General features: G+C 37.6%; 2 protein-coding genes across 3 annotated transcripts in view; one reads left to right on the forward strand and one right to left on the reverse strand.

Annotated features, from left to right (window-relative positions):
• NAA25 (N-alpha-acetyltransferase 25, NatB auxiliary subunit) overlaps positions 1–19,152 on the forward strand; it is a 75,864-nt gene that overhangs the window by 15,346 nt on the left and 41,366 nt on the right. For both annotated transcript variants that reach the window (XM_060119185.1, XM_060119186.1), the window contains exons 4-11: positions 1,396–1,514; positions 5,955–6,029; positions 7,348–7,455; positions 8,061–8,139; positions 11,743–11,854; positions 12,870–12,959; positions 14,263–14,432; positions 16,589–16,701. In XM_060119185.1, coding sequence (XP_059975168.1) covers positions 1,396–1,514; positions 5,955–6,029; positions 7,348–7,455; positions 8,061–8,139; positions 11,743–11,854; positions 12,870–12,959; positions 14,263–14,432; positions 16,589–16,701 — 866 coding nt within the window. The remainder of the gene's footprint in view (positions 1–1,395; positions 1,515–5,954; positions 6,030–7,347; positions 7,456–8,060; positions 8,140–11,742; positions 11,855–12,869; positions 12,960–14,262; positions 14,433–16,588; positions 16,702–19,152) is intronic.
• On the reverse strand, positions 9,002–9,763 carry LOC132502970 (large ribosomal subunit protein eL22-like). The gene is made up of 2 exons (XM_060119291.1): positions 9,409–9,763; positions 9,002–9,030 (listed from the first exon to the last, which is right to left on the reverse strand). Exons 1-2 carry the CDS (start codon positions 9,761–9,763, stop codon positions 9,002–9,004), a joined length of 384 nt encoding a protein of 127 aa, XP_059975274.1.

Raw genomic sequence — 19,152 nt, forward strand, 5'->3', positions numbered from 1 at the left:
ATTTATTTATTTATTTATTTGCTCTGGGTCTTAGTTGCAGCAGGTGGGCTCCATAGTTGCAGCTCACTGGCTCCTTAGTTGCGGCACGTGGGATCCTTAGTTGTGGCATGTGAACTCTTAGTTGCAGCATGCATGTGCGATCTAGTTCCCTGACCAGGGATCGAACCCAGGCCCCCTGCATTGGGAGCTCGGAGACTTTTTTTTTTTTTTCGGTACGCGGACCTCTCACTGGTGTGGCCTCTCCTGTTGCGGAGCACAGGCTCCGGACTTGCAGGCTCAGTGGCCATGGCTCACGGGCCTAGCCGCTCCGCGGCATGTGGGATCTTCCCGGACCGGGGCATCAACCCGTGTCCCCTGCATCAGCAGGTGGACTCTCAACCACTGCGCCACCAGGGAAGCCCAGGAGCTTGGAGTCTTAACAACTGTGCCACCAGGGAAGTCCCGTCATTGGTATTCTTAGTCTTAAAAAATTTTGCCATCAAGCCATCATGTTGTACCCCTAAAAATATACAGCTTTTGTCAATTGTTTCTCAGTAAAACTGGAAAAAATAAAATAAAATTTTTGCCAACCTAGCAGGCAGAAAATGTTATTTTATAGTTGAATTTTGTGTTTCATTCTTATAAAAGATAAAACTTAAGAGTTGAGGTATTATATCTGATTATTTAAGGATTATGTTGATTTAGGGATATGGATTCTCTCCCAGTATTTCAAAAAAAAATTATCTATCCTATAAGTATTGGTTGAATGTTTTTCTATGACAAATATTGTATCAGAGTCAAAGATGAAAGGTATTCTTTGCTTTCATGTTACTCATAGTCTATGAGGAAACATAGATCAATATAGTATGTTGCATTATATATTAATAAATTGTATAAGAGCGGTATTTGAAGGATTTAAAGACGGCAGAAGGAAGCAGTGATCAAACTGGGATGGAGGAGCAGAGATCGTGTTTAGGGAACAATTACATTTGAACTGGGTCTTGGATGATGTTCACTCAGCAGAAAAGAGAGGAAAGGGGAATCCAGGGAGAGGGAACAGTGTTAAAGTCATGCAGGTCTGATACAGCACAGGGAATCTAGTGGAACTACAAGTAGTTTGATGTAGCTAGAGCAAAAAGGGCAGGAGGGAAGAGTTTGGAAGAAGACAGAAAGGCTAGATAGATCCTGGAGGGTCTTATACATTGTAAACGTCATGGGGAGGCCTGACCTATTCCATGCTTCATCGGAAAACACCTAAGCAAGGTAAGAGTAATGAGCAGATGAGGCAAAGCAAATATTTTCTTCTTCCTTAATGATAGGAGACATCTATTTTCTCCAAATAGGAAAAAGATTAAATGCTGTTAAGATTTGTTATACTTCAGTAATTAAAGAAAATTCTATTTCTCTTTGTTTTAGCGGAGTTAGTCACAAAACTTTATGAGGCAGCTGTGAAGAAAGTTCCCAATAGTGAGGAATATCACTCTCACCTCTTCATGGCCTATGCCAGAGTGGGCGAATACAAGAAAATGCAACAGGTAACTTGATGCCCAAACCTCCTGGGCTGCAGGATTTTCTGTTAACGTGGTTTAACCGCAGTGGTATGTGTGTCTGCATGTGTGTGTTTGCATATATGTGTAGAAGTGAATCTATGTATTTGTGTGTGGAGATCAGCCAGTTATTTTTTGTGTGTGTTTTAAAGATGAACAATTATTCAAGTTCTTTAAATGTTTTCTTTGGGAAATGTGATTGTTCCTTTGTGGCCTGATGGTATGTTTTGTTTGGTTCTGGTAAGTTGGCTTCAGATTGTCTCACTGCATCATATTGCTGTTATATTTTCAGAAAATGGGCAGAAATCCTAGAACAAATGAACAGACTATAGAAAGATTAACTGTAAAAGTTTACATCTATTTTGTAAATTTAACTGTTTATATAGCCTGCTAAGATTTTTAAATCCATGGGGGGAAAATCCCTATTGCTTGGGATGCTTGTTTTTTTTTTTTTTTTTTTTTCTGGATGCAGCTTACCTGCCACTTAGCACATTTTAGGTGTTCCTTGTACACATGTGAAGGAGCCTCATTTGGATACATTTGGACTAATAGGTGCATAAAGCTGGCATCCCAGAGAAATGAAATTTGCACTCTTAAGCTCATAAAGGGTTATGATGTCAAGCTAGAATTTTTAAAGAAATGCTTTGTTTGTGGGTATAATGTGTTCGGAAGGCAGAGCTTTCCTACTTGGATTTTTATTTTGTCTTGTTTACTTGAAATATCAAACTATAACAATAGATAGGTAGACCAGGGAGGGTGGAAGATACTATATTAAGATATACCCTTTCTCTTTCAAATGAATGTTTGTATTTACTTATGTAAGTTTTTAAATTGGAAGAGTTTTTTTGGCCCAAATATAACTCTTTGAAGAAATTTTATCATTATTTTATTTATTGTTGGAGTATTGATATGTTCTCAGGAAAAATATTCACAGATTATAATTTTTCTTTTATTGCAAAATGGGTATATATTTTTTAAATTGGCAACACTAACATATATACATATAAATACTTAGTATCATTTTTACTTCTAGGAATATGTTTTTTTTAAAATTTATTTATTTTTAGCTGCGTTGGGTCTCCGTTGCTGTGCACAGGCTTCTCACTGAGGTGCCTTCTCTTGTTGTGGAGCATGGTCTCTAGGCACGCAGGCTTCAGTAGTTGCGGTGCACAGGCTTAGTAGCTCCGTGGCATGTGGGATCTTCCCGGACCAGGGCTCGAACCCATGTCCCCTGTATTGGCAGGCAGATTCTTAACCACTGAGCCACCAGGGAAGCCCCTAGGAATATGTTTTAAGTAAAGTATATTAAATGTACATTAATACAGAAATAGTAAAAGAAATTATAGTTCACCTATATGGTAGAAAAAAATGCAACACCCTGCCCCCCCCCAAATGGTACTGTGTGTCTTTATTTGTTGACATAGAAAGATATTCCCAATATATGTTAAGTGAGAAGAGCAGGTTGTAAAATGGCCTTCTCTCACTCCCCTCCCATCCACCCTTCCTTATTACGTGTATGTATTGAAATGTTGCCAGGATATAGGGCTGTGGATACTTTCCATCTTAATTTCTGTTCTTTCTTTTTTTTTTTTTAAGCATGTGTTCATTTTATGATCCCATGAAATATATTTTTGAAATATATTATACACACACTTATAAAATAACAAAAAGTACAAGTTCATGCAATAGCAATATTAAGGTAAATTTTGAAAAAGGGAGAAAAATAATCTGCCACTTGAACAGATTATATTTTTGTATGGTTTAACTTTACATGTTGCCAGAGGTATATACAATTTTGCATCTTGCTTTTTGGAGACATTGCTTTGATGTGGCTTAGTAGTTATGGTTTCTTAATATGTTTTAACCATAGCTTGCTTTTGCATTATTTTAGTCTAATATGTTGGAAGAATGGAGTCCTCTAGTGTTAAATGTCTTAGAATGGAACGTCTGATTTTTATTCTGCCTTTGTTGCTGCTTAAGGTAGTTACAGTTCTTAGCTTATATGTATGCTTACTTTGAAAGGGGAATGTCAGTCTGGGGCAATAGGTATTTTATAAATTACATGTTATGTTTCATAAGGGCTTTTGTTTTGTTCACTGATGAATCCTCACTTATAATAGCATCTGCATGATAAACGTTTGTTAAATAAATGAGTGATTTGCATAAACTGGTGGAGGTAGGAGGGAGGGAAGCCAGGGAATCAGAAGATTTAAGGACTTCTGCCCCACAGATCATGTCTGGCAGGTAAATTTAAAACCACCTTGAATAAAGAGTTGCTAGTCATTCATGTGGTAACTAGACTTTCCTTTTTCTGTAAGTGACATTCCTATTCTCTGAGTCACCAGTTTGCAGCCATGTTTTTCAGATTTCTCTCTGGTCAAAAGTTTTCTGTAGCAGCAGAATGCTATCACCTATAAGATAGTAGGGTGTGGGCATGAAATTTCTCTTTTACGTTAAAAGTTCATGTTAATTTAATATTCTATTCCTTTTTATTTCTGTGTGTCATTATAAAAATGTTTTCTTTCCCCAAGTTATCAAATAAAATTGGTTTTCTAACACTTTCCATTTCATTTCTCCAGTTTGGTGTTAAGAGCAGGGACCTCAAGCCGTTCTAGACTCTCCTTCTCATCCTCTATGTGTCCATTTTGTCTCCAGATCATCTTGATTTTACCTCCACAGTGTCTTTGAGGTCTCTCTCTCTCTCTCTCTCTCTCTCTCTCTCTTTTTCTTTTCTTTTCTTTTTTTTTTTTTTTGTGGCCACGGGGCTTTCTGGATCTTAGTTCCTGGATCAGGGATCAAACCCATGCCCTCAGCAGTGGGAGCTCGGAATCCTAATCACTGGACTGCCAGGGAATTCCCTGAGGTTTCTTTTTCTATTTGATCTACCTCATCCTGGTTTAGTTCTTCATTGCCTCACCTCTTATTTCTCCCTATTTTCTTTCTTCACAGTACTGCTAAAATACTCTTCCTAGAAGAGTATAGATTTATACATATCACTCGCTTACTCTGTATAGACTCCTTTTGGAATGCCTTATAACAAAGGTACCTCTGTCTACCTTTTAGCCCTTTTCCCTTCTCCTGCTCTTAATTTTTTGTTTCAGCTAGATGTCCTACTTGTTCTTGTCAACATATATCTTTTCTTTCTTTAATGTTTTTGTTTAATTACTCATTTTGCTCCTACTTCGAATTGATTCACTCACTTATCCATTCACCCCAAATAATTGTATTATTTGTATATGTATTCTTAACCCCCATCTTTGCCTATAGACATTCTGTTTGACCTTCAAGGTCCATCTGAAAGACTGCTACTTTGGAGAATGCTCTTCCCTACTTTTCCTTAAAAACAGAAAAAGAAAGGAATAAACAAACTTACTAACCTTGCCTTCCTTGGAAACACCCTAGTGTGGTGTTTTTGTATAGGGTGTTTTTGTTTTTGTTTTCTTTTTTTTTCTTTGGCTGTGCTGCTGTGCTTGTGGGATATTATTAGTTCCCTGACCAGGGATCGAACCCGGCCCCGGCGGTGGAAGTGCCGAGTCCTAACCACTGGACCACCAGGGAATTCCCTGTATAGGATATTTATTTTTATTGCCAAGAATATTTTAGTCATTTGAATATTTGTCTTATCTCTTTCCCTCGCTTTTAAGTGCCTTGGGGATCGGGACTCAATCTTTGTATCCTTGGCAGGAATAGACATTTCCTTCCACTTAATAGGGGCTCCATGTATTTTTTTCTGGTGGATTGAAGATAGGCAAAAGATTAAAAAATAAAATAGTAACTGTGATAATTAGCTGACAGAGTTCTTAGCATTGATTACTAGTTGGCAATTATGGACAGATTCTCAGTTTTACATGAATAGGTCTACTTTGCTCCTTTGTGCCATGTTCCTACTTCTAAGTATTTGCATATTATACATTTCACAATGAGAGGGTTCAGTTCTACTTAATGGTATATTGAAAGAACCTGAATATTTTCGTAACCTAAGAATTATTTTTTGAATTATGTTAGAGTAATTTTGTCTGATTTTGAAGTTTAAATATACTGTCTGGATTTCTTTGTTTTACTATAACTGATTAGTGCAATGGCTTCAGTAAAGTTTATTGATATACATTCATAACCTAACTTTTGTTTTTGCTTGGTAGTCTACCAGAACTATATTGGATTGCAGTATTCTCTAGGAACACTGGGCTTCAGTTTGAGAAAATCTGATTCAAAAGGTGAAATATCATTCTTGATGTTGTAAAAATTCACCTTTGGGATTACCTCTATTGTTGTCCTATAGAGAACATCCATCAAGTTACTAGCACTTAGAGTAACCAGCATATGTAAATTGCTATTTTCCTAGGAAACTTCTTGCCACATGTCTAGGTCATTAATTACCCTCTGTATGATGTTTTCTAAATTAAGTATTTATGGCTCTCTGTCTTTCAGGCTGGCATGGCTCTATATAAGATTGTCCCCAAAAACCCTTACTACTTTTGGTCTGTGATGAGCTTAATAATGCAAGTGAGTATGGCATTCAGAATGGGATTGAGATTTGTGTTTTTTTTTGTTTTTTTTGTGGTACGCGGGCCTCTCACTGTTGTGGCCTCTCCCGTTGCGGAGCACAGGCTCTGGACGCGCAGGCTCAACGGCCATGGCTCATGGGCCCAGCTGCTCCGCGGCATGTGGGATCTTCCTGGAACGGGGCACGAACCCGCATCCCCTGCATCGGCAGGCGGACTCTCAACCACTGTGCCACCAGGGAAGCCCGAGATTTGTTTTTATTTTTGTATATAGTAATTGTCCTTAATGTGTCCTCTGAACATCTTGGGTAATGTGTTGCAGCATGTGTCAAATAGGGATGTGACATATTGTCAGTTGATTTTTTTGAGTTGAGGAGTTTTAGTATTCTTTTTGAGTTAATACATTGGTTTATTTGTGTGTAGCACAGAGTGTATTTCCCCTGAATCTTAGATCCATTACTGGGTTACTTGATCAAGTATGAGCCTCGAAATGTTTGATATTTTAACTTGAGGTTTGTCTTTAAGGCACTATGGTTGGTTGTTGAACAGATCGTTGAACTGGGTGACCTTGTTTCATCACTTCTGCTTTCTGAGCCTCAGTCTGCTCTTTTGCAGAATGGAGATGCTCATCTCCCAGAGCAGCTATAAGTAAAAATAAGATACTGTGTATGAGAGGATGGGGAGGAAGGAGTTAAAATGTAGCAGTTAAGAATAGAGAGGCTCTGGGTTCAGACAGGTCTGCTTTCAAACATTGGCTTCACCGTGTCTCTTGAGCTGTTGGGGAATCTTTTAACCTTAGTTTAGCTATAAAATAAGCATAATAGCTACCCTGAAAGGTTGTTTTCAGGGGGTAAATGAGCTCTGAGCAGAATCTTTGGCAATGTTAAAATGATTAATATCATGCTAAGGTAACTGTAGCTAATAGTAAGCCATACTATAAATAGAAGGAATTGGCATTTTCCTTCTAATATGTGAAGGTCTCAAGAAGACATCTCAAAGGTTTTTGACTTTTCAAATACCTGGTACGCTTTATATATATACTAAATAGTATAAACATATCCCCTCTTAACATATTTCTAGAAAAAAATGTATGAATGGCCTAATATTTAAAAGTTAGGTCATATTGTGGAAACTGTGTATTTCAAGAATGCATAAAATAAGAATCTTTAGTAAAGAAATCTCCTATAAAGGAAACCACTCTCAAGTTCAAATTAGGTCTGATATTGGACATAGTGGGTTGATAATTATGTGCCAGAGTCACAATAATGGTCTGCATGGTAATAATATAAATAGTGCAACATTTATCTTTTCTCCTTTAGTCTATAGCAGCGCAGGATGAAAACCTCTCAAAAACGATGTTTCTGCCCCTTGCTGAGAGAATGGTAGAAAAAATGGTAAAAGAGGACAAGATAGAAGCAGAGGCTGAAGTGAGTAATTTAAGCCCCACTTTGTATTTGCATGTTTTTTTTTTTGTTTTTTGGGGTTTTTTTTTTGGCAGTATGCGAGCCTCTCACTGCTGTGGCCTCTCCCGTTGCGGAGCACAGGCTCCAGACGCGCAGGCTCAGCGGCCATAGCTCACGGGCCCAGCCGCTCCGCGGCATGTGGGATCTTCCTGGACCGGGGCACGAACCCGCGTCCTCTGCATCGGCAGGCGGATTCTCAACCACTGCGCCACCAGGGAAGTCCCTGTATTTGCATGTTTTTGATGTTATTACAATATTATGAACTGTTGCTTTATTCCATTTAGAGAACTGGGTCCTCACTCTTGCCTTTTGTGTAAATGTGAAGCTTTGGAACTCCCCAGCCTAGGTATAGTGAGTGAGGAACTGTTTCTAGCATGTTTCCAGAACGTACTCTCTGCCGAGATATAGATAGGAGAGATACTATGGTCTGATTCTCACTGTTAATTTCATCTTATTAGAAGATCAGTGTTCTTTTCTGTTAGATAGCTTTTTAAAAACATACAAATGGCTTGTCTTTTTATTATTGAAAAGTTTCAATGGTTGCACTTCTTGTTTGTTTTTTTTGTAAGGTTGAACTTTATTATATGATCCTAGAACGTTTGGGAAAGTACCAGGAAGCCTTGGATGTCATCAGAGGAAAATTAGGAGGTAATTTTTAGAGTTTTCTTAAAGATTTTTTTATTTTGTTTTCCTATTTAAACATGACAAATTTTATTGTGGAAAATTTCTTCCACATACAGAAACAAAGATATAAAGACTTTAAAAAATCACTTGCGATCATTTTAGATTCTTTCAGGTTTTTCTGTATTTATTTTTTAAAAATAATTTTTAGTTGAAAATAATTCATGGGGACTTCCCTAGTGGTCCAGTGGTTAAGACTTCGCGTTTACGATGCAGGGGGCCTGGGTTCGATCCCCGGTCAGAGAACTAGATCCTGCATGCCACAGTTAATATCCCGCATGCTGCAGCTAAAGATCCCGCATGCTACAAGGAAGATCCCACACACGGCAACGAAGATCCCACGTGCCGCATCTAAGACCTGGCATAGCTGAATGAATGAATGAATGAATGGATGAATGAAAATAATTCATGGATTCAGAAAATTCAGGGAGTATGATTTTACCCCAGATCTCCAACCCTCTGCCCTCTACATCCTTCTCCAGTTACCTGTTCTGTGTATCCTTCTAAAGTAGTATCTTTCCCCTCCCCCTTCCCTTTTTTTTGTTTTTGGGGTCCTAAGTTTTATTCAAGAACTCATACAAAATATTCCAGATAATTGAGTTTTGTTTTGTTTTATTTTGGTTTTTTTTTTTTTTTTTGATGTGGACCATTTTTTTAAAAGTCTTTATTGAATTTGTTACAACACTGCTTCTGCTTTATGTTTTGGTTTTTTGGCCATGAGGCATGTGGGATCTTAGTTCCCTGCCCTGGGATCAAACCTGCACCCCCTGCATTGGAAGGTGAAGTCTTAACTACTGGACCGCCAGGGAGGTCCCCAGATAATTGAGTTTTAATCCTCATCTTCCTCCTCTTCCTCATCTTTTTTTTTTTTTTTTAAATTTATTTATTTATTTATTTATTTATGGCTGCTTTGGGTCCTCATTGCTGCACACAGGCTTTCTCTAGTTGCAGAGATTGGGGGCTACTCTTCGTTGCAGCGTGTGGGCTTCTCATTGCAGTGGCTTCTCTTGTTGTGGAGCATGGGCTCTAGGCGTGCAGGCTTCAGTAGTTGTGGCACGTGGGCTTCAGTAGTTGTTGCTCGAGGGCTCTAGCGTGCAGGCTCAGTAGTTGTGGCGCATGGGCTTAGTTGCTCCGCGGCATGTGGGATCTTCCCGGACCAGGGCTCAAACCCGTGTCCCCTGCGTTGGCAGGCAGATTCTTAACCACTGCGCCACCAGGGAAGCCCCTCTTCTGCACCTTGAGTAGTCTGAAAGTAATGCAGTTTGTAACTTTCTTTGCTGTTAGCAACTACGTGTAACCAATCACATAGGTTATTCTTCAAATATTTTTTGGTGAGATATTTCAAATACCTTTTGGAAAAAGCCACCTCAGAAGTTACAGTAATCTTGCTTTTGCTTCTTTCGTTTGTTACAACACCTCCATCAGGATTCCCAGCTTTTCCATTCACTTTGATTCTCTCCTGAAGAAACTGCTCAAAATTGGCAGCATCCATGATTCTATCTTCTACAGGATGGGTACAGTCAAGAGTAAACTTCAGAACCTGCTTCTTTTCTTTGCCCCCTTTCGCCACAAACTTTCTCCCAGGCGCCATGGTGGCAGCGGAGACAGAAAGGGGCTCCCCACTTTTTTAAACCACAATTGAGAACATACTGTACCTTGACTCTAAGAGTAATCTTACTCTGCACAATGTTCTTATTAAATATTTTTTTCCTTTAAAATTTTTAAATGTTTATTCTGTCTGTCCTATGAAGGCATTTGAGTTTGTGACCTTTTCTCTGCATACTCTTAGACCCATTGTTTTTTTACCTAAACAGTGTGTCTTAGAGATATACCTCACTACCTCACTCTCTTTAATGGCTGCCCAGTGTTCCATAGTATACACGTAGACAGTTTACTACATAGCTCATCCTTGAAGGGTATTTAGGCTATTTGCAAGGAACATCTTTGCTATAAACCAAATTGCCCTCTAAGAGGCTACAGTGTGCATTTCCACCAGCTGTATTTGCTATTAGATTGTAAGAGGGCCTGTTTCTTTGCATATTTACCCACCTATATTCTCAAAATGTTAGATCAAACTTCTAAAAAAATATTTATTTATTTGGCTGGGCCGTATCTTCGTTGCCATATGCTGGATCTTCCTTGCCGCATGCGGGATCTTTAGTTGTGGCATGTGAACTCTTAGTTGCGTCACATGGGATCTAGTTTCCTGACCAGGGGTCAAACCCAGGCCCCTTGCATTGGGAGCGTGGAGTCAGCCACTGGCCCACCAGGGAAGTCCCATATCAAACCTTTTATGTTTTTCAATGAGATAGGTAAAACATACCTTACAGTTTTTATTACTTATGAGGGAGGATAATTATTTCTTCATTTGTTTAAAAGCCATTAATATTTTCTTTTTCTCTGAGCTGCTTTTTCTTATCCTTTTCCTATTTCTAAAAATTTGGTTAATCTGCTTATTGATTTGCAAGAGTACTTTACATGTTAAAGAAGTTAGCTCTTTTCCATTGTTGTGAAAATACTTCCTCCTTTGTTGTTGGAAAACTGATTTGTATGAACTTCATAGATAGCGTTAACTATTCCCTTATTTTTGGACACTTATGAGATTTTGGTTCCTAAATATTTACACATCTTTGATTTCCTTAGGAGAAATTCGTGGGAATGCAGTTATCGTTTTGACAACCCTGGTTTTTTAATCGTGCCTTTATGATTATTGGGAGTAACTAACTGTAGATGAGTAGCCTCAGAACTCTCATTAGGTCCAGCCATTATAAAGACTTTGTTTTTTACAAGTATGTATATTCTTTACTAGACTTTGGCTATCACAAAACTGTAATAGTAACTGAGTTAACTACTTTAATTATATAAAATGTAGGAAGAGTTTTGTTTTTGTTTTTATTTTTAATGTTACTCTCTAACTTCAGCCTCCTTGCAGGTGGGTACAAGTCAACTTTCTGTTTTTATTCAGTTAGGTTGTAGTTGTATGGATAGTTACAATTTAGATTCTCTATAGAAAATTCATAATGTAATTGTTGGCATCCTTAATCTGCTAAACCATTCTAAAAGGACAGGGCATATCTAATTTGGTCAGAAATATAGTCCTAGGTTTTTTGTTCCCAGCTGTTGGAAGAGTTTGATTCATCTCTGTTCTTTTTTTATCTTCCTCATAACATCTCCCCTTTCTCATCTCATTCCAGTCCAAGCTTATTCAATGTTTTGGAAATGTATGGATGGTCTGTCTATGGTCTAAATATATCAGGTCTAAATATACCAGTCCTTAGATGCTGTTGGGATTTTATGTGTATCCCACATACTAGATCCTCAACTCAAGACATTCTGGATCCTTGTATTTTACAGAAAAAAAGGATTAAAAAGTTTAGTATCAGAAATATACTATTTTTCCTTTCAGGAATGTAATCTTTAGTGAGATAGTAGTTTGTATCTAATAGTGGTCCCATTTTCTAAGAGAGTGAATAAGAAAATGTGACAGTTTCCTTCTTGTATATGGATTTTGTTCTGGTTTCTGAGCAGAAATGAAACCAGCTTACCAACTTTTATAACTTTTAATTGTAGAGAAGTTAACAAGTGAGATTCAGAGTCGGGAAAATAAATGCATGGCTATGTACAAGAAGCTGAGCAGGTGGCCAGAGTGCAATGCCCTTTCTCGGCGCCTCTTACTGAAAAAGTAAGTAGATGCTTCTTTTTGGACTATGAGACTGGAGTGGGGCTTTCAGGTCTCACCATTGATTTTTTTGGTCTATATCTTTTGAGATTTCTGGGCATAAAGTGAAATCTTTTAGTTGTGTGTTCTGGATATTTTTTTAAAGTTTTTAATGAGCCTTCATCTTTTTTTTTTTTTTTTTGCGGTACGCGGGCCTCTCACTGTTGTGGCCTCTCCCATTGCGGAGCACAGGCTCCGGACCTGCAGGCTCAGCGGCCATGGCTCATGGGCCTAGCCGCTCCGCGGCATGTGGGATCTTCCTGGACCGAGGCGCGAACCCGTGTCCCCTGCATCGGCAGGCGGACTCTCAACCACTGCGCCACCAGGGAAGCCCAAGCCTTCATCTTTCAATAAAGAGGTGTAATGGAACTTATGCCACCAGGGTGCTAAGTATTCAGAATGAATGCTGAAAAGTCATTAATTTGTCAAACTCAATATTGGTCTAAAAGAGAGAGCCTTCCCTTAGCCCCCCTAGAAAGCACTAATGTGGGTAGTTTTCTGTTACGAATATTAGTTTTTTATTAAGGACTGCATGAGCTTTTAAAAATTTTTTTAAAATTTATTTTGGCTGTGCCGGGTCTTATTTGCGGCTCGCGGGATCTTTGTTGTGGCAGGCAGACTTCTTAGTTGCGGCATGCATGCAGGATCTAGTTTCCCGACTAGGGATTGAACTGAGCCCCCTGCATTGGGAGTGCGGAGTCTCATCCACTGGGCCACCAGGGAAGTCCTGAGAATATTATTTTTTTAGACCTGGTCATTTTATTGAAGGAAAGAGTAGTTTCTTGAAAATGTTTGACTTTGAAATGCCTCTGGAGTTGTTGCCCTTTTAGGGCTGTAGAAGAAACCCAGAGGGAAGGTTGGGCTTCTCCTAGTAAAGACTAAAATATAACTTAGAAAATAAGTTGAATAACATGGTTCCTCAGGCAGATTTGTCACAACTTGGGTTTAATCCTGTGTGCACCATTCAATCTGATTTTAGCTCAGATGACTGGCAGTTCTATCTGACTTATTTCGATTCTGTCTTTCGACTGATTGAAGAAGCCTGGACTCCTCCTGCTGAAGGTGAACAGTAAGTCGTCTTCTTTCCTGAATTACAACACTTTTTAGTATGGTGTAGCAAAATGATTTCATTGTAATTCTAATTGAATTCTCTTTTTCTGTCCCAATAATGTATCCCTTTCAAAGCAAGACATTTTTTCCATTTTTTTTGTTTTGTTTTGTTTTGTTTTTTGCGGTACGTGGGCCTCTCACTGTTGTGGCTTCTCCCATTGCGGAGCACAGACTCCGGGCGCGCAGGCTCAGCAGCCATGGCTCACGGGCCTAGCCGCTCCGCGGCATGTGGGATCTTCCCGGACTGGGGCACGAACCCGTGTCCCCTGCCTCAGCAGGCGGACTCTCAACCACTGCGCCACCAGGGGAGCCCCATTTTTTCCATTTTTAAATTTTAAAATAAATACGTGTTCATTGTAAAAATCTTAAATTAGTACAGAAATGTATGGTGTGGAAAGTGTTAGTTCCTAGTTTTCCTATCATCCCAGGATGATTTTTTTCTTTTTCCAGTTTTATTGAGATGTAATTGACACAGAAATAACTCTTCATAACAGTTTGGTGTCTTCCAGATTTATTTGGAGAAGACAGTTTGGTGTCTTTTCTTCCAGATTTATTTATATTATGTATATACTAATATAATTATTCTTATTTAACATAAGAATGCAATTATGTTAGATGTAATGGTTTACAACTTTGTATTTCACCCCCTAAAGTGTATCTTGGGCATCTTTCCATATATGGTGCATACAGATCTGATTAATTCTTTTTAATGACTTAAGAGAACTCCATTTTAGAAATGTACCAAATTCATTTAATCTGTCTGCTGTTAATAGATACTTGTATTGTTGCTGCTTCCTGTTTTGGGGGCTACTACAGACAATACCACAATAAATATAAATGGGCTCTTTTAAAAAAGTGAATAACAAAATAGGATTTATGATACCAATTATGAACTGAGGCTAACTTTATAATATTAAGTAAGTCATCTAATTTTTCTCAGCCTCATTTTTCTAGCAATAAAATTTACTTGTTTTTAATTAGGTAATATTTTATATATGCAAAATTTTTAATTCTTTTTTTAAGAAAGAGAGGTGGTTAGTCACTCTGCAATAATCAAATGCCAAAATTGGGAGGAATCATATGCCATGTTAACTGACAGAATATGCTCATATTTCTCTTTTATTCTAATTTGTGTTGTTTTATAATTATCAAAGTACTTTCTGTTATTTTTAATTTGTTTCTTAAAATCAATTTGGCTTGACTTTAAGTTTTAGGATGGACAATAGAGGCACAAAATACCTTTTTCATGTGTTTACACCTAGCTCTTTAGAAGGAGAAGTGCATTATTCTGCAGAAGAGGCTGTGAGATTTATAGAAGATCGGATAACAGAAGAATCTAAAAGTTCTCGCCATCTCCGAGGACCATATCTAGCTAAACTGGAGCTGATTAGACGTTTACGACGTCAAGGTTTTAATGATGAGTACAAACTGGGTAAGAAGCTGTAATGATATTTGGGAACCCTGGAGAAGATACAGAGATGCCCTCAGTACCCAAGTGCAGTATCTATTTTCTGAAGCCTACAGTGATAAACTTGTGTTTGAGAAGCAAATGTCTTCATAACCTGAAAATATTAACTAATGAATGGATCACTTATAAAATTAGCCCTCAGTCACACATGCAACTCGGCTTAACTTTAGCATCTCTCCCTATTCCACCAGAGTCTTTGTCAGGCGTTCTTTTGCTGACCCAGCAATAATGTCAAAATCAATTTCAAAGTAAATAGCCAGTTTTATAAAAGTTTCAGGATTTCAAGAAGTGAATGAAAGGTTTCTTGAAAATCTACTCTAAGCACTCACAAAACCATTGACGAAATAACATCTGGCAGAGTTAGAGCAGTTAAAGAGCAGTTAACAGTTGAGAAAATTTATTAGGACAATGGCAAGATGGGAGAAAAGTATGATTTGGATAGTAAAGCATTAAGAGAGGCCTTCAGGAAATTTGATGAAGCCCTTAGAGGTTTTTGTAAAATGGTTCTTTTTGAGCGTACTGCATAAGAAGTAAATGTTGTCATATTGTACTAATTCACAGTTTTGTGGGGAAAAAAGCACCACTCCCCCCAAAATCAGTAATTCTTTGCTCATACTAAGAATTAGCTTTAGTTTTAATTACACCCTAAATTTTTTAAGTTTAGGAGAATAAACTTGTAAATTTTTTTTAGTTTCATTTTTTTAAGATAAAGCTCCAAAGAAAACTTTTTTTTCCCACTCATCATTATAGAAATTTAGTTCTCATTAAAAGTTGATTAAGAAGGGTTTTTTAGGGACCAGTTGTCCTGAGATGATGAGCACTTCTCAATACCTAAAACCTATCCTAGAACATCTTTGTCCATTTTAATCATGTAATTAATGTTCTTTGCAGCTCATTCTAAAATTAACTGTGGCTATCTCTTTGTCATTCCCTATGTAGATTATTTATAACCAATTTTGAATTCCATGTTGACTTCTTTCTTTGGGTCTACCTCAATCACTTTAGTTGGTGTTTGTTTCAGAATTGCAAATGAAAATTTTTGTGTGACCTTCAGCAAAATACTGTTAAAGTATATTGCAAAGAATTGCTTTCTTCAGATTTCCCTGATGGTCCAGTAGTTAGGACACCATGCTTCCACTGCAGGGGACCTGGGTTCGATCCTTGGTCGGGGAACTAGGATCCCACAAGCCGCCTGATGTGGCCCCAAAAAAAGAGTTGCTTTCTTTCCAAAGCTGGATATAAAACTGTTTGGATCTGCTTTCATACTTCCTATATTCATCCCTTGTCTTTCTCTTCTTTCTCACCAGCCTGAATCTTACAAATTGGTGAATCTTACAAATTTGTCTCCACACGCACAAAAAGTTTTTTCTTTTTTTCTTTTTTTTACCAGACCAGTGAGTGATTCTTAGGCTCTTTTGGATCACAGAGGCCTGTGAGAATCTGATTAAAGCCATGGAATCTCTGTTCCCAGAAATGTGTGAGCAGGAACCAAGACCTAAAATCTTACAGAGACCTTGTTAAAAATCTCTGCTTCCTAAATCTAGTCCAATTTGAGAGTATTTTACTTTTATTATTTTTATTTTTAATTTGAGGAAAAATAAAATGAATTGGTAGCTTTCTGCATATCCATGTTTAAATTTACCATAGTGAGTGACTTTGGAGTTATTGGCCCGTGGCTCTTCCCATTTACTTTCTCTTCTGTTGGTGTGCCTGTTAACATACACTACCTTTCATTTAGTTAACATATATTTAATATTTGTTAAGTAGTTCAGGAGCTGTGGAGAAAAGCATGTTTGTTTAATGTTTGCATATGAACTTGTCTTTATTTAAACTTTAATGAAAACTTTTAAACTATTTAAACTTTAATTGAATGAAAAACTTCACATTTCCTCAGTGTAATAACAGGTAAACTGAGTTTGCAAGATTCAACTCCTTTTTAGTATTTATTTTTAAACTGGCAAGCTATCTTCCGGCCCTCATTGTCATCCTCATTCTCATTCAAGCAAAATTTTCATTTAATTGAAATAAGTGTTTTTCAAGTCAGGCTTCTCACTTAAATTAGAGATTGCTTCAGTCCATGAATAATTTAGTGATATTTCCCCCCCCCCCCTCTCTCTTAGGTGATCCAGAAGAATTAATGTTCCAGTATTTTAAAAAGTTTGGGGATAAACCTTGTTGTTTCACAGACCTCAAGGTGTTTGTTGACCTCTTGCCTGCTACACAGTGTACAAAAGTAAGCAGAGTTCTGTTGGGTACCTGTATTTATTGCAACTAGGTTAAGTGTTTCTAAAATGGGTGAAAGTGGTGAACATGAGATATCAAGACATTGCTCTACCAAGCCAAGTAGTCTAGGTGCTATCAGATTAAAGGCATGATTTCTTGTAAAGTTGAGCCGCAATGAGAATAAACCCCTGGTAGATAATTGGATTCTTCTGTTGTGTGTGTGTGTATGTATGTATGTGTATATATATATATATATTTTTTTTTTGAGATAATTGTAGATATACATGCAGTTGTAAGAGAAATAATACAGAGAGATCTGTATACCCTTCACCCACTTTGTCCCAATGGTAAGATCTAGCATAACTATAGTATAGTGTCATAATCAGGAAACTGACATTGATAAAATCCACTGACCTTATTCAGATTTCATCAATTTTACATGCATTCATTTGTGTGTATGTGTGGTGTGTTTGTGTGTGTATATTTAGTGCTGTATATAGTGCGTATGGATTCATGTGACCACCACCTAGACAAGATGCATAGTAGTTTCACCACCAGGATCCCTCCATGTTCTCCCTACATTTTTTTACCCACAGCCACCTCCCTGTATCTCCTCCTTTCCCCATCCCTCTCCCTCAGCAACTACTGATATTATCTGTTTCTATAATTTTGTCATTTTAAGAATGTTATATAATGGAATCATATTATTTGTAACCTTTTGAGATTGACTTTCTTTACTCAGCGTAATTCCCTGGAGATTCATCATGTTGTTACGTGTACCATGTCCATTGCTTTTTATTGCTGAATAGTATTCCATGGTATGGATGTACCACGATTCCTTTAACTTGTTGAAGAACATGTGGGTGTGTCCAGTTTTTGGCTATTACAAATACAGCTGCTGTGAACATTTGTATGCAGGTTTTTTTATGGGAACCTAAGTCTTCATTTCTCTGAGAAAAATGCCGAGTAGTTCAGTTGTGGGGTCTTATGGTAGCTGCACGTTTAGTTTTTTAAAGAAAATGGCCAGACTTTTCCACAGTGGCTATATCTTTTAAATTCCCGTTAGCAGTGTATGAGTCATCTGGTTTCTCTGCATCCTCATCAACATTAGGTGTTGTCACTATTTTTTATTTTAGCCATTCTAGTAAGTGTGTAGTGATGTTTCATTATGGTTTTAATTTCCCTAATGGTTAATGCTGTTGAATATTTTTTCATGTGCTAACTTGCCATCTGTATTTTCTCTTCAGTGAAGTGTCTGTTACTGTCTTTTGCTCTTTTTCTAGTTGATTTGTTTTTTTACTGTTGAGTTTTGAGAGTTCTTTAGATATTCTAGATACAAGTCCTTTGTCAGATATGTGGTTTCAAATATTTTCTCCCAGTCTGTAGCTTGTCTTTTCATCCTCTTAACAAGATCCTTTGCAGAGCAAAGTTTTTTGTTTTGTTTTGTTTTGTTTTTTGCCATGCCATGCAACTTGCGGGATCTTAGTTCCCCATCCAGGGATCTAACCCAGGCCCCGGCAGTGAAAGCACTGAGTCCTAACCACTGCACCGCCAGGGAATTCTCACAGCAAAGTTTTAAAGTTTGATGAAGTCCAGTGGACTTTCCTTTTAATATCTTGTCTCTGATTTGCTCAAAACTGTAGCAGTTAATTGCTCATTATGTCAAATCATGATTCATTCTTGCTGAAGCAGTCTGAGACTCTAAATCTAAGGGATTTTAAAAAAATAAACTTGAAGACCTAAATAGACATTTCTCCAAAGAAGACATACAGATGACCAGCAGGCACATGAAAAGATGCACAACATCGCTAATTATTAGAGAAATGCAAATCAAAACTACAATGAGGTATCACCTCATACCAGTCAGAATGGCCTTCATCAAAGTCTGCAAATAATAAATGCTGGAGAGGGTGTGGAGAAAAGGGAACCCTCCTACACTGCTGGTAGGAATGTAAATTGGTACAGCCACTATGGGAAACAGCAGGAAGTTCCTTAAATAATTGAAAATAGAACTACCATATGATCCAGCAATTTGACTCCTGGGCATATATCCAGAAAAGATGAAAACTCTAATTTGAAAAGATACACACACCCCAGTGTTCATAGCAACACTGTTTACAATAGTGAAGACATGGAAGCAACCTAAGTGTTTATCAACATAGGAGTGTATAAAGAAGATGTTGTGTGTATATATATATATATATATATATATATTCAGTGAAATATTACTCAGCCATAAAAAAGAATGAAATATTGCCATTTGCAGCACCATGGTTGGACCTAGAGATTATCATACTAAATGAAGTAAGTCAGACAAAGAAAAATATATGGTATCACTTATATGTGGAATCTAAAAAATAATACAAATGAACTTATTTACAAAACAGAAACAGACTCACAGATGTAGAAAACAAACTTATGGTTACCAAATGGGAAAGGTGGGGGAAGGGATAAATTAGGA

The sequence above is a fragment of the Mesoplodon densirostris genome, chromosome 15 (genome assembly GCF_025265405.1).
Source record: "Mesoplodon densirostris isolate mMesDen1 chromosome 15, mMesDen1 primary haplotype, whole genome shotgun sequence".
In the NCBI taxonomy this organism is placed as follows: Eukaryota; Metazoa; Chordata; class Mammalia; order Artiodactyla; family Ziphiidae; genus Mesoplodon; species Mesoplodon densirostris.